Source organism: Grampus griseus, assembly GCF_964374135.1.
Source record: "Grampus griseus genome assembly, chromosome: 10".
Classification (NCBI taxonomy): Eukaryota; Metazoa; Chordata; class Mammalia; order Artiodactyla; family Delphinidae; genus Grampus; species Grampus griseus.
The window spans coordinates 70,282,157-70,303,715 of record NC_139004.1 but is presented as its reverse complement, the minus strand read 5'-3'; the positions used below and the strand labels follow the sequence as shown (position 1 = coordinate 70,303,715).

The 21,559-nt window shown below is 43.0% G+C and overlaps 1 protein-coding gene across 1 annotated transcript in view; it reads right to left on the bottom strand.

The window, feature by feature from the left end:
• Window positions 1-21,559, bottom strand: part of CACNA2D3 (calcium voltage-gated channel auxiliary subunit alpha2delta 3) — a gene marked incomplete at its 5' end in the record, with an annotated part of 768,939 nt that overhangs the window by 129,797 nt on the left and 617,583 nt on the right. Inside the window, 9 exons of the mRNA XM_082664450.1 lie at window positions 2,089-2,169; window positions 4,854-4,975; window positions 8,534-8,629; window positions 11,576-11,669; window positions 13,146-13,243; window positions 13,403-13,448; window positions 17,473-17,540; window positions 18,902-18,963; window positions 19,220-19,291. Of these exons, the coding sequence (XP_082520576.1) occupies window positions 2,089-2,169; window positions 4,854-4,975; window positions 8,534-8,629; window positions 11,576-11,669; window positions 13,146-13,243; window positions 13,403-13,448; window positions 17,473-17,540; window positions 18,902-18,963; window positions 19,220-19,291 (739 nt within the window). The remainder of the gene's footprint in view (window positions 1-2,088; window positions 2,170-4,853; window positions 4,976-8,533; window positions 8,630-11,575; window positions 11,670-13,145; window positions 13,244-13,402; window positions 13,449-17,472; window positions 17,541-18,901; window positions 18,964-19,219; window positions 19,292-21,559) is intronic.

The following is a 21,559-nucleotide window of genomic DNA, read 5'->3' as shown; positions in this document are numbered from 1 at the left end:
GGAGAATACACAGAAGAAAGTGACCAAACCTAATTACCCAGTGACATGATGGGTGAGTCAGAGTCAATGAAATTTGGGGGAAGTGCTGAAGAGGACTCTCTGCTTTTTGAGACATAAAGGTCCTTTTGAAGTCACTGCCTTCACGGTGCTGCATCCATGTCAGCCTTCAAGATCAAAACTGAGCAATTCTGTTTTATCTTATGTCTATAAGACCCGCTTTAAAAAAGAAGATTAATAATCATCAGATTTAGAAGGTAAGGACTAAATACAGTTCCTTGGATAACCCTGTTTCTTTGTCTTGCTCTGTAATTATCTTCTGAAAATGGGTACGAGTTGACACATAGTGAGTCGTAGTAAACAGGAATATGTCTCTCCCACCCACTCAGGGTGGGCCAACCATGTCTCATGACTTGCCTGTGGTCTCTGGCCAACTGTATAACTCAACAGTAGACAAGCATGCCATTTGGAAAAGTCATGGTCTTCTCCACACTGGATACACAGTGCCCAGGCTGAGTCCATGTTTTGCCCATACTCAGCCAAATAGACATTTATGAAATATAAGCCATTTGGAAACATTTGAGCACACAGTTTGTAAACTTGGACAGATGTGGCTGGGATGGGCACAGTGATCTTAGGGCCAAAACAGAGCATCCTTCATAATGACTTAATGAGAAATTCAAGGAAAAGGTTTTAGAAAGAAATTTCAAACACACAGACAGACAGTTTGGTTCAGACCATGTCGTTATCAGCTGTTGCATGTGGCCCCAACTCCAGGGAGATAACATGCCTCCAGAACTAGCTGGCTGGGTCAGCCTGGAGGCGAGTAAGGCTGACCTTTAAGCAAAAATAAATCTTGCTGAGTTAAATGATCCTGTCTCCTATTTTCCTCAAGGAACATGCGACAGTAAGAACAGCAGCCCTGAATTTTCACAGCCCTTATCTCCTGGCTGATTAGTTATAGGTCTGCATAGTTCAAGATGAGCTTACAGGTCAGATACATAAGACTGTCTTTCTTGCTATACCCAAAAACCCAGGAATAACCAGGGCACAACTGTCCCCAAATCTTTCAATCCCTGCTAATCTATGAGAATACAATTATGATGTATAGGCTATATCAGAAATAAAGTGGGGGGGAAAAGGAATATTTCCTAGCCAAAGAACAACCACTTGAAACATGTCTGATCCATTTGAATTCCTTCCCACAAATATTCAGTGTGTGGAGCCACCACAGAAGCTGATGTTCAAAATCACCCTGTGGTACAGCTTACTGAGAGAGGCTACTGAAAACAAAATGACTCCCTTTGGTAAATCTAGCCAATATCAGGATGATACTTGGAGTGTCTCACCCATCCGTCAACCAAAGGCTCCAACAACTATTTATCAGAAATAGACAATGTGCCAGACACGCTCTTAGGCTCCATTTTCTCAGCAGCTGTCCTCAAAAGAGGGCTTGTGGCAGTTTCTGGTCCTTTAGGCCAAATACCACCAATGAAAGCCGCCAGCCAGCCACAAAAATCTACTGATACTCTTGAGAGTGAGAGAGATGGGAAAAGCCAGAGACAGGGTTTCTTTGATAATTCAAGACTCAATCATAAAATGTTTTGGCTTTCTCCTGGTCCCAAACCCAGCACCTGTAGATACATCTAACTCTAATCACTCAGGGGGATTAGGGCGATGAAAATCTCACGCTCTCCAGAGAGGTGCACATTTCAGCTTGTATTTGCCTAAAACAAACCCACAATTTCCTTGTACGGCCCCTGTTATCCTAATGACATAGAAGTGGAAGATCTGGAGCTTACTTTAAGTGTTCATGGCACCTACTGTCCAGAAATGATCTTTTGCACGCACCAACAATTTCTTACTGGCTCAGAGTTTAAGAATAAAATCCTAGGAAATATTTCTGCTTTCACATCAAATTCCACCAGGTTTCAGAGCCCTGGATTGGAGAAGATGATGCTAAGATGAAGAGGAAGTAGTTTTTAATGTTTTTTACCTTTCAAAGCCAAGTTTCTGATACGTGGAAGTAGTTGACAAATGATATGGACACCATGCTTACTTTACACTCATTGATTGAAATCCATCATTTACCTGCCACCACGGGAGACTTCCGTTCATCCAGGAGCTGGATGGAGGTACTTGCTGTCACCACATTGCTTTTGTTAACTGTTCCTGTAAGAAGAAACAAAACAAAACACGATGACGAAAATGAAGACAGTCATAGAGCTTATGTTAAGAGAGTGATGGTATTGGTTTGCAGTCACCAGTTCTGCAGACTGCTGGGGCTTGCTTCCCAGAACTCGGAGCTGGGCAGCCCTGTGAGGCGATAGGTGCTGGGTGGGCGGTCCTCTCAGCTGAAGGAATCACTGCACCGAGTTATGACCACCCCCAATGGGGAATGTCCAGCCGCTTCACATCAAAATTATTAACTACCATGGAGGGACCACATTTTTAAAACTCTGTGGTTACTAATATAAGTGTTTACTCGTGTCAGTTTTCATATTTATATTGCCTTTCTAAATATAGCCATGGAGAACTGCTTGAGATAAAGTTTTGAAATTATTTTACAGTGAGTTGAGAACTCTAGCTCTGATCTGTTGGTTAAAACTTTACTGATCTATAAAATTCTAATTTCAAGAATGGTTTTTCTGAACAAAACCATTCTAAACAGGGATAGAGCTGGAATGCAATCCTTACCTCAAACTCTTATTAATGTGATAACAATATGGTATTAGTATAAAGAGATTTTTAATTACTAACAATGTTTCTAATACTCATGAATTAAAAGACGCTGAGCACAAATTCCTAATGCCCGTAGTTAATAATTGTTAGTCCAGTGCCTACCTTTTAAAAGGTTCAATGAATGTGAGCTGAATGGAATCCAATTGAATTTAGAATCAGGGAGAAGGCAGATCTGAATGTGAATACACTTATGACCAAAGCAATTAAGAATTTTCTGGCCCGAGTCTAAGTTGTAATAAAAACCAGCTTCTTTTCCAGTGCGTACAGGTATTCAACACACAGGAGAAAAAAACGAGGGAGAGCTCCACCACAACACCTGCATGTGGTGATTTTTAACATTTTCTCCAAATCTAAAGGGGCCACGAAATCTCCTAAGATATTATGTCATCCATAACTTTACCATGAACAAGGTAAATTCCTTTTTTATTATGCGATTTCATTGAAAGTTCAGTGAAAACCCCACCTGCCAAAAACCAATTAGACAACAGCCAGCCTTAATTAATCAGAATTTTTTTCCAGACATAATTCTTTGTAGGAAAAATGGTGAATAATAACAAAGCAAACTGACACGAGGAGCCATCACGCACGCACGCGCGCGCGCACACACACACACACACACACAGAGCACTTCTGGGAGATGCTCTCATTGCCCATAGCTCCTCCTCTCTGTCCAGTATTGGGAAAAAGCCCTTCTGGATAACCTGATGGCTCCTGTCCAGATCTAGCAAGCTAAGTTCTATTTCTTTCTTTAGAAGACTACGAAAAAGAAAGTATCATGAGACTGCACGATAAAAGAAGACATTATTATTGATAGGTTTGCAGCAGAATTAGAAAGTCCACTGTCTCTTAGTTGATATTTTCAGCAATGAAATGTGATACAGATAAACATATAAAGAAAGAGCCTTAGTACCTGGAAATTTATATTTGAGAACACGTGTATGTGCATGGCCGTGGGTAAACATAGGCCTGTCACCACAGGAGCACAGACTCCAAGAATCTTGGTCCTTAAAGGAACCTAACTGATAATCCCCTCTAAAACCCCACCTAGGGAGGGAATTTCTACAATAACACTTGGCCTTTCCTTGAATATCTTCATTAATGAGGGACCCTCTTCCTAATGAGTCCATTTAAATAATTATTAGACAACTCTTGCCAACATCTCTTCCACAAATTTTGAAAGCCTTATTTCTAAAGATGTTTTCATTCATGGAAATGAGCAAGTGCCAAAACTCTGGGAGGGGCTATGACACTAAGCGCTAGAGAGTCTCCATTAGGGTTGACTTGGGAATGCTTGCAAGAGATTAATACAAAAGGCCCTAATATAAAACATAAGTATATATTGAACTGTCCAGAGCAATCCAAGTTTATAGAACTATGTCTTATTCATCTCTGAAGTTTCTACAAGGCACGGTACAGAGCCTTACACAGACTGAGCACCAAAAATATCAGATGCATGAAACAAGAAAAAGCCGAGGATAATTGAAAAGATTTTCCAGTTTGTCTTGCTTCTAAAACTGGTTGAAATAAGGTAATGTTCAGTTCTTTTTTGGAGGGAGGTGATCTTAGTTTTTTTTACAATATCGTAAAACCTTAAGACTGGAAGAATCATTGGCTATGTGCCTCACATTGGTCACCACAGCTCCCTGTCAGGAGAGCACGAGGCTATACAAAAATCTTAGTCCTTACTCTTGCATGTTGATTTAAATCAGTTCTGACGGAGAACTGTGGGCCTCCAGAGTGATCTGACTTGCTGAAGGTTCTGGCAATGGATGTTATGGCTGTATGAATTTTCTCTAAGTAGGGCCATGATCACATTTTAGATTAAAAAAAAATCTATTAAGAAGTTTGTATTCAAATTCCACATGGTACAAAATAACAGTCCTGCTTCCTGACATGCTTTTTACACAATCTGGTTAAGTTAAAGCTTCCTTTTATTTGGAGCAGCAACACTTATGGAACTGGTCACTGGTTCAGAGCTAGGCCAATATTCAGCACTGGCTCTCAAGACTGAATTTGGCTCCCTTAGCATCCAGCCTGCTCCCTCATACTCTGCACGCAATGCCCAGGCCAGCAGGACCAAAGGGACACAGCCAGCCTCCAACAAGGGCACCCACCTGTGCTGAATGGGATCGAATAGACAAAGCTCCCTGGAATCTGCTCAGCGGCTCTTCGGTACCAGAGAGGGAAATGGTCTGCATTAAAGATGTTCTCCTTGTCTCCAGCTTTCAGGAAGTCCCTTGAAATAGAAAAGAATAAGAAGAGCATGGCACCACTCAGCAAGGAAAAGCCAGACACGAGTGCATGCCAGCAGCTTTTGTTGGGTAAAAATAATGTTGGCTTTTAGAACCCCAACCTGCTTTTCTCAGTACAGAGAGGACCTGTGTAACATTGTATACCCCAGATTACTCAGAAATATCTTGTAGAGTCCTGGCAGTCAGACTCCAGTGGGTGAAATGATTTTTCCTAGTATACCTAGTGAACTAATAGTCTTAGCATCTGAAGCAAGCCAACAAAGCCTCCAGAAATCACACCAGAAGACCAAAGGGAGTCAGAAAGCTTTGTCTTGCCTTAAAATCCAAACACACAGATACATATCCTTGAGAGGATCAACATCTTAGGTAGATCTCTCTCTTCTTATAAAAAGGGTAAAGGAGGTAAAAATGGGTCCACATGGGGATCTTTGCTTCTCTCCCCCCCTCCCTACCCTCCAGCCAAACAGGACTGTTCTTACTTCTGGATACTAGGGACTGTTGTGGTGTTGGGTGAGACAGGTCTAGGTTTTAGGCAGAGCTGAATGATCTTGGGTGAGTTACTTGGGTTAGTTACTGAGTCTCCGAGCCCCATTTGTTCATCTACAAAGTGGGAATAATAATATTACACTTACCACGATACTATCAGAATAACATAACATCATGTGTGAAGGGGCTAAGTAAACTGAAAGCGGCTCACACAAATATATGGGATTCTTAAAGCCCAAGAGTTTTTTCATTCTCTATGCTTTAAATGGAAGCTGTGAAGTGATAATTTCTTAGACTTAGGACTGTCTTAGGACTGACTTAGGACTTAGGAGGAGAGCAGTAACCATACGGCGGAGGCTGACATCACAGGTTGCTATATGTGTGTTACTACACGTGCTCCAAAAGGCCACACTGAAAGCACAGGATATATTAATATTGGGGATGGTGGCAGGTTACAGAAGCCATGAACTATAATGGATCTAATTCCAAAAGCATGTGGTGGGGACAGGAGATAGAACCTCAGTGTAGGAGCCTGATGATAGTATAGCTCTAGGATGGGAACTTTCTATTACCCAGACCTATCACCAATACTTTGAACTCTTCCTTGTATGCTCTCTTTAAAAAAAAAACATAGAAATTCTAAAACCTTTCTAGACCTGGCTAATAGAGCGCATCCAAATAGTTGGGTATCAACAAATATCATTTGATTGGAGTGGGTAGGCAGGTATAAGACGTTAAGACAATGGAAGTCAAGGTGCCTCTACATGAATCAATGATAGGATTTTCCTGAAGACAAGAACTGTTTCACCCAACCAGATAACCAATGAGTATTCACTTTGAGTCACAATAATGTCACAAAGAATTCATAGTTGTAGATACTTTTAGCTTCCCAAAGCAGTTTCACATCCGAAGGTTTTCTGATCCTCACAGTAAACCAGGGAGATCATTAACCCATTTTTCAGATGTATCAAGTGAGGTGAACCAGGTACACATCCCAGCAGTCCTGAGTGTGGTCCTGCCACATTTCAAATCCATCACAATCACCTGTATATAAGACTAGCAAGGTGCTATGTTTTGTTGCTGTTAGTACTTTTCTTGTTTATTTGTCTTAATCTCAAAACATACAACAGTTTTTTGCTCTGAGCACTAGAAAGTCTATTCCTGTGTCTCCCTTTGCCACTCTGGGTCCTAAAAGGAGAAGGCAATGTGTACCCCAACACTTCTAGTCCTTCCTAAGAACGTGCATTCTGTAAAGTAATTGTTTGGGGGTACAGGGGTAAAGAGGAGTTGAAAAGAATCAAGTCACAACTATAGTCAACTTCATAAATGACAAATTTGAGAAGTTGAGGAAGAAAGAGTCCTCAGATGGGCATTAAAAGCCAGTTCACAAAGCATCCAAAAATCTATGGATCTGCCACTTACCAGACCTGGTCTTAAAAGATCATATGGTGGGTGTCCGGGCCTCATCTAAGAGACACAAGAGCACAGCTAAGCTGGGCTTAATGGGACAGGAGTGTTTCCTCATTGGGCTCCTGATGGGCCAACCCCTCTCAAATTGGTGGCCACCCTGTGCCTTGGTTATCCCCACCTCCCCCCTCTCAGGGACCCTGAAGGTCAGGATTTGTGAAGTTCCATGGTAACCTCTGGAATCACAAACACACACTTTGCAAACTCTCTGAATCTTAGGCTCCATTCATCCCTGGCCTAATAATGTCTCTTACTTCAGAGAAAAGAAATTGAGAAAACATATTAATGGGCTCAGGAAAGACTTCCCAGGCTCACACCAGCTCTGGTCAAATACCAATTTGAAGAATTAAGACCCTGTGGCTCTCTGAAGACAGACACAGGGGCCAAGCAGTGGTTTAAAAGGGCACCTGGGGCTTCCCTGGTGGCGCAGTGGTTGAGAGTCCGCCTGCCGATGCAGGGGACACAGGTTCGTGTCCCGGTCCGGGAAGATCCCACATGCCGCGGAGTGGCTGGGTCCGTGAGCCATGGCCGCTGAGCCTGCGCGTCCGGAGCCTGTGCTCCGCAACGGGAGAGGCCACAACAGTGAGGCCCGCGTACCACACACACAAAAAAATAATAAATAAATAAAAGGGCATCTGAGGGCTTCCCTGGTGGTGCAGTGGTTAAGCGTCCACCTGCCAATGCAGGGGACATGGGCTCAAGCCCTAGTCCAGGAGGATCCCATGTGCCGTGGAGCAACTAAGCCCATGCGCCACAACTACTGAGCCTGCGCTCTAGAGCCCGCGAGCCACAGCTACTGAGCCCATGTGCCACAATTACTGAAGCCCGTGCACCTAGAGCCTGTGCTCCGCAACAAGAGAAGCCACTGAAATAAGCCCGCACACTGCAATGAAGAGTAGCCCCCGCTCGCCGCAACTAGAGAAAAGCCCGCATGCAGCAACGAAGACCCAACGCAGCCAAAAATAAATAAAATAAAATTAATTAATTAATTAATTATTTTAAAAGGCATCTGGGTACTGAACTTGGTGACACTCTGCCCACTGTCCATCTGGGTCTCTTTAGAAGAACAAGGAAACACTGTCAAACCCGAGAGCCACCAGAATGCCTGCTCCCGAGTGTGGGGCTCTACAGGCCCTCAGTCTCCGAGCTGAGGCACAGAGATTTACTAAAACATATACAAACAAATAAACACCAGACTTGAAACACTGCTTCTCGGGACAGGCAGGAATTCCTCAGCAGAGCTGCGGGACAGCTGAATGCCCTCCAGTCATTTGTCAGGAGGTGAGTGAGTCCTCCCACTGGCTGTTCCCCTACCAGCCACACCATCTCCAGAGTTGAGCGAAATGACTCACCAGGGCGGGAGAGGACTCCAGGACAGTGGACAGAAGCCAACAAGCGTGAAAAACACAGAGTCGTGGAAGGGCCAACAATGGGCAGGTGAAGACATACACTGCGGCCCCCGAGGTAGAACGGAGAGGAAAAATGTCAACAGGCCTGGGGTGGCCTGAATTTTGTTTCTACTGCTGGTGGAATCAATAAATGGTATAAGCTTCCCTTTCACTGTCCCACTTCAGGAGCTCCCTACTTACTGATTGGTGAGCTGCTCGGCCCCAACAAACAGGTTGATTCTCGAGAGGCCTGTGCGAGTGCCGAGGAAGGCCACCTCCACACCCTTGTCAGAATTCCTGAAACAGAGCAGAAGGAATCAGGGGGATTCTGCCAGACAGTAAGCAGATAATGGCTTCTGAATTTTAAGACTCATGGAATGTTTTATGAAATAACAGTCTTGAAGCCTGAAATTTTGGAAGAAATTATAGAAACATATGCACACATGCACACACAGGATGCAAACTCTTATTCCTTACAAAAGTTTTCGTGGTAATTCCTGCCAGAAAAACTAAGAAGTCCATGACCAAAGAAGCAGCAGGAGGAAATAAATGCATCCCGAATGCTAAATAAACACACCTTTATCTCAAGGTTCTGGGTGCAAGTTCAGAAAGAGCAGGCCAACTTTGAGGAGAGGAAGAAAAGCCTTAGAGCTAGCTGTTTCATCTGATGCTACCAAGCCTATTCTTGGTTCTGAGACCATTAGTGGAATCTGCCATTAGCGAAAAGAAGCAACTGAGTCACTGACTCAAGTCTGTAGTATCCCACAGCCTGGAAATGTTTAGGACTTGAATTCTACACCATTTTGGGGGCACCAACTGGTAACTTCTACTAAAGAATAGGCCTTATCCTCACCACCAACCCCAGAGGGATGAGTAAAGAAATGACTTCTGTAAATAGCCCTACAGAACGCCACACATAGGAACTCTAAGGACAGCCTTAGCAAAGAAGACTCATTTGAAAATTCAGCAAAGATTTTTTTTTCAACATTTAAGGCAAATTTTATATGTTTGAACATGTTCTTCAGGGTTTTCTCAGTGGATACTTCTTCAGAAAAACAGCAAATGGTCTTTCTCCACAAATACATAATTTTATTCTACAAAAAAATATGAAGAGAATACTGATTCCTGAGTTTGCTTCCCACCCTAGATGCTAGTAGCAATTTGATTCCAAGCTTTATCCATGTCATCTTCAGTATAAGATAATTTAGTTACTTGATCTCTGATGGTTGTCAAAGTGGTCAATACTACCTTTAAGTATTTAAGGGATGAATAAAAACAAACATTATGCATTTGTTTCTGCTCGTAGCCTACAGCAAATTGTAAAGTCGGGTTGCCCAATCAGTTACAGATGTGGACTACAATGCAAGCTACCATTTTGGAAATCTTTAGCATCTGTTAGGGGTGAATCAGCAATCTTTCCACAGGATTTTGAGTTTCATGAGAACCTAAAAGAAACATTTCCACTAGAGAATGCAATCACAGGAAAGGCTTTGACTCTTTCCAAACCTCCCAGGGAATAAGATCCATGCAGGTAAGCAGTCCAAGGATACCCCCAAATATAATGAGAGTGGTTATATCTTTGGGAGTCCAGACTCATGTATTAAACTACCTACCTTACATCTATGCTTAGGAGTCATTTTAACTACAAAATGTCTAGAAAAGAATTCTGGCCATGTCCAGTCCCAAACCCGCTCTTCCTTCACTGTCTCCTGTCCTAGGAAATGGCACCACTATCTACCCAGATATTGATGTCATTAACCTGAGAATGATCCCTGACAGCTCAGCCTCCCTACCCTCACAGCGTGAACCCACCACCAAGTCCTGGGGGTCTTACTTCCAAAGCATGCCACAAGTAAATCCCTTGTCTCTGTGCCCACTGCCACTGCCTTGGTCCAAGTGGCAAATCCCTTGAACTGCTGTAGGAGCCTTTACTATTTTTCTTACCCCCATTACATTCTATTATCCACATAGCAGTAGAAGGGTCTTTTTTAAAAATGCAAATCCGATCATCTCCTTCTTAAAATCTTAAAATGTCGTTCTTAAAATTCTTCAATGATTTTCCAATATTCTGAGTATAAAATCCAAAATCCTTAATCTGATTCCCAAGGTCCTGAACCACCAGGCCCTACTGTACCCTTGTCTCCTAACATCTTCCAGCCTATGCTCTACATATCAGTTCTGTTGGCCTTCTTTAAATTCCTCAACCATGTCAAATACTGTCTCACCTCAGGGCCTTTGCACATACTGTTCCAATTCCCTGGAATGCTCCCAGGGAGCCCTTGAACTAGTTCCTGCTCAGAAAAGCCTTTCCTGTCTTCTATCTCCACTCTAAGTCTTGTTACTGCCAACATGTCTAATTTTCCTTCATAGTTATCACAATTCTTAATCATATAGCACACTATATATCACAGGTACCATGATGGTGAGGACTGTGTTTGATTGAGTTACCTCGATTTCACCAATACCTAGCCCAGTGCCTGGAACATAACAGACGTGCAGTCAATATTTGATGAATGAGTGAATGAAAATGAGAACAGAATGAATAATAGACCTGATATAGGAAAATATACAAAACAAGATAAAAAAAGGAAAGGAGCTAATAAAGAATAAAAAAGGAGAGAGAACTGAATAATGTATGACATGAAGGTATAAGGAAAAAGGAATAATTGTCTCTCTTATTTTTAATTGTTAACAGCCTACTTAAAATAGTAAAATACTAGTATTAATATTAAAAATAAGCTGCTGAAGCAGTTCTCACCCTCGTCTTTGACAACAACTACCATTGCCTGCCCTCCTCCCCCTACATCCTCCACTTCAGAAATAAAACTGCAGGGTTATATCTGACACCCTAATGAAATAGAGCTCTCACTTCCCTGTCCTCCTCACAACCTAGCCTGGCCCAGATCCCAAGTTCCCTCTAGACAGTGAAGGTGAGGGAGCCATGGCAGGGCAGGAAGCAAAATGCTCCTTCCGCCTCCCTCTCTCTCGGAAGTGTCACCCTACCTCAGCATACCAAATTTCATGTAATGTTAAAACTCAAACAAATTATATGTCAAACCCAGGAGCTTGCCATCCAAGCCAGAGCCGCTAATCTGCTCTAGCTCTTGTGGTTTGGAGCTTTGGGGAAAATTAAAGAACTTTAACACCAGCCTCCTAAAACAGTTTAGTTCTTTAAACCATAACCATATTTCGGACGGCTTGTGGGGAAATGGCCATGAAAGGGGGACACGTGCAACCACTTACTCAGATTTGTTGAGGGCAAGGCTGGTCCAATAGGCTTCAATGGGAGCACTCACCACAGCATCAAAAAGGACTTCTTGTATCAATTCTTTATCACCTGTTGGGAGGGATAGACTTGAGAAGATGGCTTTGGCTAGACCCCAAATTGTAGCATGAGAAGTGCACACTGGGCTCATTTTACAGTATCTACAGGCTACTTTCTCCTATGGTGTGTTCCTGCGTTAACCTCCCACCAGCTGAAAATATGAAACAGTTGACACCTGATATGCCACAACACAAGGGCCCCCAAAGCATTTGGATGAGATGATAGTAAATTGAGAGTCGTGGGTGTCTCACGCTTCAGTTTTCTACTTTCCCTCCCCATCTATTAGTTCATGCCATAGACCAGCACGCCAGCTCTGGGATTCGGAGATCAGAAGGCAGCGCTCCTCAGTTTGCTCTTTTCATCCCCATTTCTGTCCTCTATCAAAATTTGCAATTCTTCAGGGCCCTGATCTTGGTTGTAAGGGAAAGGGGTGTGATAGCTTAAGAATGTCTGGGACTCTTATTTTGTCATTCCTTCCATCTAAGATTATTTTTTTTTCATTTTAAAGTAGGACATCTGTCCTTATCCAAACGAATTCTTGATAGAGCTCTGTGGAAGAGGCCAAGGAATCAGGAGGATATCATGAATCTAGCAGAGGCATCCTAGAGCCCTACAGCTTTATCACCTAGCAGGCCAGTCATCACCTTAGCTGGTGGCCAAGAAGACAGTGCAGTTTTGTTATAAAAGCAAAAACTGGAAATAACTCACCATCAAAAAGACAATGAATAAATTGAGATAATATATAAATTTAAAATGAATAATATATAATTATATATATATATAAATCTTAATATACAAAGTAATGAAAATAATGGCACATACTATATAAGGATATACATCCACATATCCAAATATTAGCTACTGGAACTAATTTATCCTTGTTCAGGGACTGTTCTTGCACTTGGTGAGCATCAGGCCTGCTGCTGCTCTCTGTCTGCCCCCCTTTCCCTGCCCCCGTCACCAGCTACTGGCCATTTCTGACTCACTGAGCTCCCTCAGAGGGCACTCTGTAGGAGGAGGGGCAGAAGAATATACAGTGCAAAAAGCAACATGTCACAGTGGCAATCCCACACCGGACAGAACCAGGAGGCCTAGATTATGGCCTTGGATGAGACAAATCCTATTTCCACCCCTTGTTTCTCTTTGTAAAATAAAAAAGCAGATATCGACAGTCCCCTCCCAGTTGAAACATTTTCATGTTACTCAGGCGCTTGACTAAATGGTTTGGTAAGGGGAAAAATCCAATGTGAAGTGTTAAACTGGGATTGGGGATTCTGCATGACTCTTGGTAACCCACATTCCTTTTCCTGTTCCTACAGGAAGCAGATATTTGGCTGGATTTAATGTGACTGATCATCTCGGCCAAAGCAAAGCTTCCCATGAAAACTGAGGGGAAATATGGTCTTGAGTTCACGCACACACACACACACACACACACACCGTCCAACCACCATAGGCACACACACATGCATTTGGAAGCACACTCACATTGGAGCAGAGGTTCTTTGCCTTTGAGGTAGAGCTTAATAGCTTCTAGTTGAGATAGATGACGGTGCTCTGGGTGTAGGTCAGTGTTGCAGTAGGACCTAGGAATGTGACATGGCCCAAAACAAGAACATGTACATATTTATGGCATCACTTTCCTTTGCTTTTGAACCAGGAGAACTGGGCAAGGGAATACAGACAACTTGAAATCAAAGAGGGTAATAAACACCAATGCCGAGGAAGAATCATTCCATTCTTACCATTCGTCTGCCAAGGACACATCAGGGTGTTCTAAGTCATGCAGGCCTGGAGGTCAAGGAGAAGGGCATCATGAGTAAGTACCATCTGTGTGGGGCACTGACCACCCCCCTCATGCTCTCCTGTGCTTCAAATGTTCTAGGGCAAGGCCATGGGGGGTGGGGGTTAAGGGTAGACATCAACACCAAAGATATCTGCCTGAGAAAAGGGACTTTGCACATAGGAAACAAGTTCTGTTCCCAGGCAGAACCTTCCCCCCACGTCCACCTCACTCAGCCACCACTGCAACTTTCCCTGGCAGTCTCCCAGGAAAGCCTTAACTCCCTGAAGATAAATGATGCACCAGTGAGTCCTGGGAGAGAAGCTTAGCAAGATGGTGGAGACACCAACTTTGGAGGCCCGTACAATACAGCCTCAGTTGGGAAATTGGGTGGGCCACTAAACTGCTGTGTGATGTTAGCAGGTTGATTTACTCTTTCTTCACGTGCAAAACAGTAATAATAATAGTCCCTAACTGACAGGTGGTTGTGAGGGTGAAATTATAGGTTGAATGATATGAGATTGCCAATACTCAACTGTTTTTGACCAGCAAAAATTGCTAGTTGATACAGGATGCTAAGTTAAAATGAATCATCAGTCTGGAGAGGTAGCTAGAAGAACTGAGGCCTGCAGGGAATTGGGGAGTTTTTATATATAAAATACCCAAGACACCCTAACTCTGTGAAATCACTCTTTTTCCTTGTGTCTTTATGTGACTTCATTTTGATGGGTCATGAGCAGACAAACACTTCTGAGTGACAACCTCAGGAACTCCAATTTTTGAGAATGTCAGTTTCCCAAGTGACCAACAGTATCTTACTGCATTCAGGATTCCAGTTTCCTCCTCAAATACAAATGTACAAAATAAATAGCAAAACACTAGAACTATCATCACACACTCCTGTTTGATTTTATAGGAAGTAGGCAATGAATTATATAGAATATCATACTATATGACCCAAGTGGCCATATCCTGGCTCCAACACCTTCTGGTTGAATGATGTTGGGAATGTCGCTTCAACTCTTTGACTTATAGTCAGAAGATGTGGGTAATAGTGCCTAACTCACAGACTGCATGAGAGGGTTGAACGGAATAGTGATTAGTCCCTAGGACAATCTATGCATCCATCCATCCTTTCTTCCCTTTCTTCTTCCCTCCACTCCTCCCTCCCTCCCTCCCGTTCTTCCTTCCATATATTTACTGAGCATCCACTATGTGCCAGGTACTATTCTAGGTCCTGAGAACATAGCAGTGACCAATACAAAAATCACTGCTGCTCTCATGGTATTTACTTTCTAGCATCAGAAAAGAGATAAGTAAATAAAGTTAAAATACATAGCCTATCAGTAGTGAGGGCTATGAAGTTAAGAGAGAGAATGAAGCAAGGAGACGGGGTACTAAGAGATGGGGGGGGATGAGGGAAAGAGTTTCACTGTTAACAGTGGGAGTCAGATGCTTCACTGAGACAGTGACTTTAAGCAAAGACCTGGAGGAGGTGAGGAGAGAACCACGTAGTAACTGAGGTGCTCGCAGCAGAAGAAACCACAGCTGCAGAGGCCCTGAGCTGGGATCTCACCTTCCTGGAATACTGGGTTAATGATATCAATTCTACATATAATATATTTCTAGTTTCTGTTCTCATCAACCTTCATCTGCAAAGTCCTCTCTGCCTATACTTCATAGGACCTATCAATGAGACCCTGAAGGGAAGATCTTTTTGATTGCTTCCTCTCTGAGTTCCTAGGCCACCAAGGAAATATGATTGTTCTCTAACCCTCTCACCTCTGATTTTGATCCTCCTGACAAAATCACACCTACTGTTTGATTGATAATGCTGACAATAATGACATAAGCTCTAATTTATTGAACAAGTACTGTGTACTACATATACATAAAGATAAAGTGTCAAGGAGATTCAGAAGAGAAACGACTTCAGCAGGTAGAACTACAGCCCATACCTTTAACCTCAGTAGCAACTCCTTACATTGTGAGCAAAATCAGCCTGTTCGCCACCTTGGTAATACCTGCCATTGTCAAGGCAGGTTGAAAATTCCTACATTCTATGGGAGATCATTCTTTACGGGACAACCTTCAGAAGCGGTCACCATCCCCAAGAAACTCCTGCCCTCTTTAAGAACAGAGCAGAATGGTAATCAAGCCGTGGCCTTTATGGATGACAAGCCCCTCTACTAGTTAGCCCAGGGGAAGCAGTTTTCTCAGGCTCTGTAACTCAGCAAAGCTGGCAGGATTGGAAGCCCTCTTATTTACAGAGGACCAACAGAGAGAGGAAGATCTGACCTCATTTGTGTGGATAACCAGACACTCTTCCCCTTGCCTAGGATTCAAACTAATTTCTTGCAGGATGGTTGCAGTTGGCTCTAAAATTCTCTCTGTGTGAGCTCTTAGCCTAACAGAAGATGATAGTGACTAAAGAAATGAAGAAGTGATCCAAAAAACAATGCAAAACAACTGTGTGTGTGTGTGTGTGTGAGAGAGAGAGAGAGAGAGAGAGAGAGAGAGAGAGAGAGAGAGAGAGAGAAGATGGAGGGTCAGGTCCATTGACTAAGGGAATGAACACAAGAGAGGCAAATAATCCATTAACAATCTCTCCTTTTACTGTTCTGATCATGAGCTATTTCCTCATCTTGACCTCAGATGGCTTAGATGTGAATTTTCTGTCTTCACGAGCAGTGACATCCACAGAGTCACACATGGCTCATGGAGCCAGAAAATTAAAGAAGTTAAAAAAAAAAAAAAAGATCCCTGAGAATACATCCTGTTGAGTATCTTGCCCAAATCACAAAGTTGCCTGTTTTTCCTTGCCTGTTTCTAGGAAGAGGGAGCACATGATTGAATATCTCTGCAGTGGGCATACTCTGGGTTCTGCCCTGGTCAAGATGATCTCTTCACTCTCCTTCCTGTTCCTTAAGATCTCACAATCAGTTGGGAGACAAAACCCAAAACCCATGAAACAATGCAGGGACACTCAGGAGTAGACCAGAAGGCCATCTATGAAACCTGGCATCTCAGGGACTTCCAATCTCCTTCTTCATTCTCCACTGCATCATTGGAGTGAGCCACAAGGTGGTCTAGCTTCTGGAAGTTCACCAAACTCATTTGTAACCAGCTTTAACCCATTAAAACCCAGCTTGTAACTGACCTTCCCACTCTTGGCCACACTCCCTGAGGATACCCACAAAGAGCACTGGTCTGGTCCAACTCCTTCTCTGTCAAGATGCAAAACAGAACACCTAGGTTGGGCAAGTGACTTACTCAAGGCCACTCTGGGAGTGAAGCCTTTCAGAGGCCAGACCCACTCCTCCCTGTGAGCTGGTGATACTGGGAAAGATAACTTCTCTGAGCTACTAGCTTGTTGGGAGATGAAAAGGACAGTATGGGGGTGAGAGCAGTTTTCAAGTTTAAAGGGCTGTAACAACAGCTACCATTTACTGGGAGTTTCCAGTGCACTGGTGCTTTATGAAGACAAGAAGAGGGACGTCCCTGGCAGTCCAGTGGTTAAGACTCCACGCTTCCACTGCAGGGGGTGCGGGTTTCTGACTTACTAAATCATTTGAATGATCACATTTCCCTTGGACCCAAGCTGCCTTGAAGCACAAGTGAAATTTGTGGCTCAACTATGTAGAAGACTTAAGGCTCGCACAGCTTTCTTTTCTTTTTCTTTTCCTGGGCTTGAGTTTTTATACTAATTCGTATTTTTCTTGGTACTAATTTTTATGTATGAGAAGAATACAGTTGGTGGATGGATGATTCTTATGAGTTGCCTCAACAACTTTGTGGATGAAAGCAGAACATAAATGAAATCACGGAAGGCCATCACTAGTTGGGAGTCCCACCATTCTGAATCAGTCTCGGAGAGCAAGGTTAACAGCAGGTGGGTAAATGGTTGAGTCACATGTCCAGGGATTGGAATAAGGGTTGGATAGATGAGCAAATTCTTCAGCTAACCCAACAGCTGGCTTCAGGGCTTTCTTCCCACACAAAAGGATAAGATGGATGAAGGCAGCATCTTACCTTCTTCAATGGTTACATTCCCTCGGAAGAAATATTTCCCATGGCCTCTAGAGAGCGCCACACCTAAACTGTGCAGAGAAACAAAGCAGACCTTGAAATCCATGACACTGACTGGAACAGACTTGCAGGTGAACTTTATTTTCCGTTTTCACATTTCCATTTCATGTTCTGTAAACAATGTTTTTCAAGTTTACTTTCAAAACCCCACTGATTATAGTTGGTGTTGGTGTTTCTTAGATTCAATCAGCCGCTTCAGTGTAATTTCTGATTGGAAGTGCAACAGCAATGGGTGGCTCCTGCGTGTGTTTAAAGAGGTGTGGCAGCTCCTACAAGCCCTTCTAGCAAGCCCTTCTTTTGGATGCTCTTGCAAGTGCTACGTGTCCTGCTCTTCACTACCACCTTATGCACCCCTGCCCTACATTCAGCCACACACGGCTCTTTCCAGACTGTAGAGTTTGGGACGAGGGAAAATTAACCCCTTCTCAATGGCAAAAATGAACACTTCTACTGCCACTTGAACGTAGCCACATGACTGTATCGTGGGCTTCTCTGCCCAACCTTCTCCCTTGCCTGATAGATTTTTCACACTCTCACACTCTCAAAGTCTTGATTTAAGCTCCTTCCTTCATTGCCTAAAGTCAGAGAGTATGTTTTGATACCACAGTCTCTTCATTTGGTAAACCCACTTAGCAGTCATGTGTTCCATCAACTGCTCTGGCTCCAAATGGAATCCACCCATGATCCCTGGCCGTATACAACAACAACGCCACATTTTTTTTTTTAAAGATTAATCTAAGTTAGTAAATTCTTTCTCTCTTTAGCTCTGCAAGGCACCAGTTCAGGAACACAAAGAAGCCCTACCAAAATAACTTTTTACAAAAAGTGTTATCACACTAAGTTAATAGCAGGAAACTTTAGAATGCCACATACACTTCTGAAAGCAGGCAAGGGGGCAAATGCATTTTTCAGGATTGTTACAAAGAGAAATAACAGGATTCAAAGGCAGACAAGCACAGAACAGTTCAGAGAAATTAAAATGGAAGCACAACACGTAGGGATGAATATGCTACCTCCAAGTGTGAAGGATCATGGAAATAAAAGGCAGCAAGTTAGATGGTTAAGGACCCTGGTAACCCTCTGAATTTATCTATCTGCCCTTAGTTAGAACCCCAGAAGCTTATTTGCTTGATAATGAGATGCAAAGCCATGACAAATTGAGTGAGTTCTCCTAGGTGAGCCTGAACCATCTTCCCCCTTCTGGAAAACAAAAGCAAAAGCAGCCTGGGAAAAGCCCCTTCCTCACTCTTTCCGGCCTTTCGGCAGGGTGTTTGGTTATCTTCAGATGATGAGCTCTGAAAGCGTCAGCAGGTTTTGTACAAACACAACTGATGGGTCTGATGGAATGTCCACGTATTATGGTCAGCTCTACCTGAAAGGAGTACCCTTGATGTCTGTATAATAGTAGTCATTTGTCATCACCAAAACCCGTTTCTAGATTGAAAAAAAAAAGTCGTAGAGAAAAGAAAACATGGTTAGTCTGCTAGGTGAAGTTTTCAGAAATAAATAAAAATAAATGGACACACTATGATCAGGTTAACAGTACTACATGAATCTTGTTTGAGATAAGTAAAGACAAGAGAAAAATGATCTCAGCGAAAGATATTTACTCCAGATAGAACTTTCAAAGCTAATTTTTCACAGTGGTTTGTTTTAAATTAAGCGGCAAGAATGTTTGAGAAAAATGTACCCCTTTGTCCACTGTCTTCTTCACCTCCATGGAAAACTTCCCGGTCTTTCTATTCACCATGGCATTTCTTAACTGAAACAATAAAAGAAAATCGGAGTTAGTTCTTCCCAGGGTTACCATACTGTCTTGGACACCTTCCACCCTCCAGCTTGGGAGCACATTTGGTGGCTTGAGTATGAGAGAGCTGGGCTGTTTCCCCATTGACTCTTGGGGTACTTTTGCAGTAAGTCTGCATACTACACTCAGCCCTCTGAAATGGGGCTTCAGAAGAATAAACACCCAACTGCTCTTGTACAGGGGGAGAGAGGTTAACAACAATAAATAAATGACCATCAACTTCAATTTGGGGTGCTCGTGTAAACCTCTGGGCAACAATGACCAAAAAAGCCTCTGCAATGTTGACAAATCCTGAGAGTCAGAGAACGGACCCCCAGCAAATGCTAAAACACTCAAGCAGCAAGGGGGAAAAAAAAAAAGAAGGGGCACGAGTTGCTTTTTCAAAAAGGGTATTGGTCTGTCATGTAGAAATCATTTTTCAAAACATAATCAAGTTAAAGATATTTTCCTACACAGTAGTTTTTTTGTTTTGTTTTGTTTTTTTAAAAAGCCAACCATTTGGAAGACAGGGATTAAGTTTTTCACAGCATGAATCATCTTCAAACACTCTGAGAAATCTGGGCCAATGAAAGGCCTGGCTGAGGCCGATGGGCAGTGAACAGGGCAACCCTGTATCTGATTTTTGGAGGTCCCATCTGGGAACGGTGAGCCTCCCTCCCTTCCCCCACCCCTGGCTGATCTCTGCTAATTACTTGTGGCCCTTCCGTGAGTTCAGAGAAGGACAGCAGACACAGTGATGAAAGATGTGCCGTCATGGGCACCAATAGGAGACGACGGGAAAGCCATTTAATGAAATAGGAGCAAATGCTGACATGCCACAGCCTGTCAGGAAAGGCTCTTTCCCAGTCCCACGGCTTGTTTTTATTTTCTTATTTTTATTTTTTAATTTTTTCCCCTCTTTTTCTCCTTTGAGGAGCTTGAATAAGATCTGGCTGATAGAGAACTACAGTGCTTGCAAGCAACCTAAATTTGATGTGGGGCTGTCTAGATTTGGGTTCATATTCTCATCTTCTGTGAGAGAGAGTAAGAGCATAATTTTTAGCTGGAGGCATGTATAAAATAAAACATATATTTTACTCTAGATATTTTTTAACAACACATAATGGGCATTTCTGGAAATATTTTCCCATTTTAACTTTTGTGGTTTTGGATGGGGAGAGCTGGTCCTAATTAAGTCTACTTTCTAACTCTTAAGAACGGCTCGATTTATCTTTGACATGGTTTTCATTTTTCCTCTTTCTGGTGCCTGCCTAAAGCCATTTGGGACCTTCCCCTCTCACATTCCCCAGGCAAGTCAGAGATTAGGTAAGCTTCTCCATGCCTCAGTGCCACCCCACCCCCAACTCCCAGTAGCACAGAACAATCAGCATCAGGACCTGGGAGGGTCCGAGGCCAGGGTCACTAATGGTTTCTGGAGGCAGATGCTTAGATGATTAGTCTAGTCTTTCCCTTTTCTTCAGTTATAATGGAAATAGATTACACTTATTGAACATTGAGGCAGGATAGCCCTGGAGTTCAGAAATGGACTCTGGGGCCAGAGGTTTATGATCTTGACCAAATCACTTACCCTCTCTGTGCCTCAGATTCTCTTCCTGAAAAATGGAACTAATGACAGCACAGACTGTCTCATAAAGTTGTAGTGGGAACTAGATGAGCTAATATGCAGAAGAGTGCCTGGTATTCCCTGAGCATTCAACAGATGTTACCTGTCCTGTATCATCATCCTCACCAGCATCATCATCCTCCTCCTCCCTTTTCTTTAATGTCAGACCCCTTTCAATAGCTCAAAATATTAGGATTCAAACTCCAGTTTGTTTGACACAGATATGACCTCATATCTTTTTTGGAAGTACACAGGGTCTGTGTTATAAATGTGGTCATTAAATTCAACAAGATTCTAGCTGCCAAGAGGAGTAGGATGCTTCTTCCAAGAACTTCTCTGCAGCTGGGCAGACTCATGCTGCTTCTTCCTCAGTGGGCTCTGCTTGTCTGGTCTTTTGCAGATCTTGACCTAAAGTCTGCCCTCTGCTACTTACATGCAAACCTCACTGGTGGACACATGGGCATGTGGGATCTTGTGTAGCCTTCACAGAGATGCTTTGTATAGGTTCCAGAATTCTCTAATCAAGCGAGTGCAAATTCCTAGGAGAGAAATGGTGACTTGGGTTTTCCCAATCAAGCACGTTGGTAGTGAAGGAATTCATATCTCAAATGTACCTTATT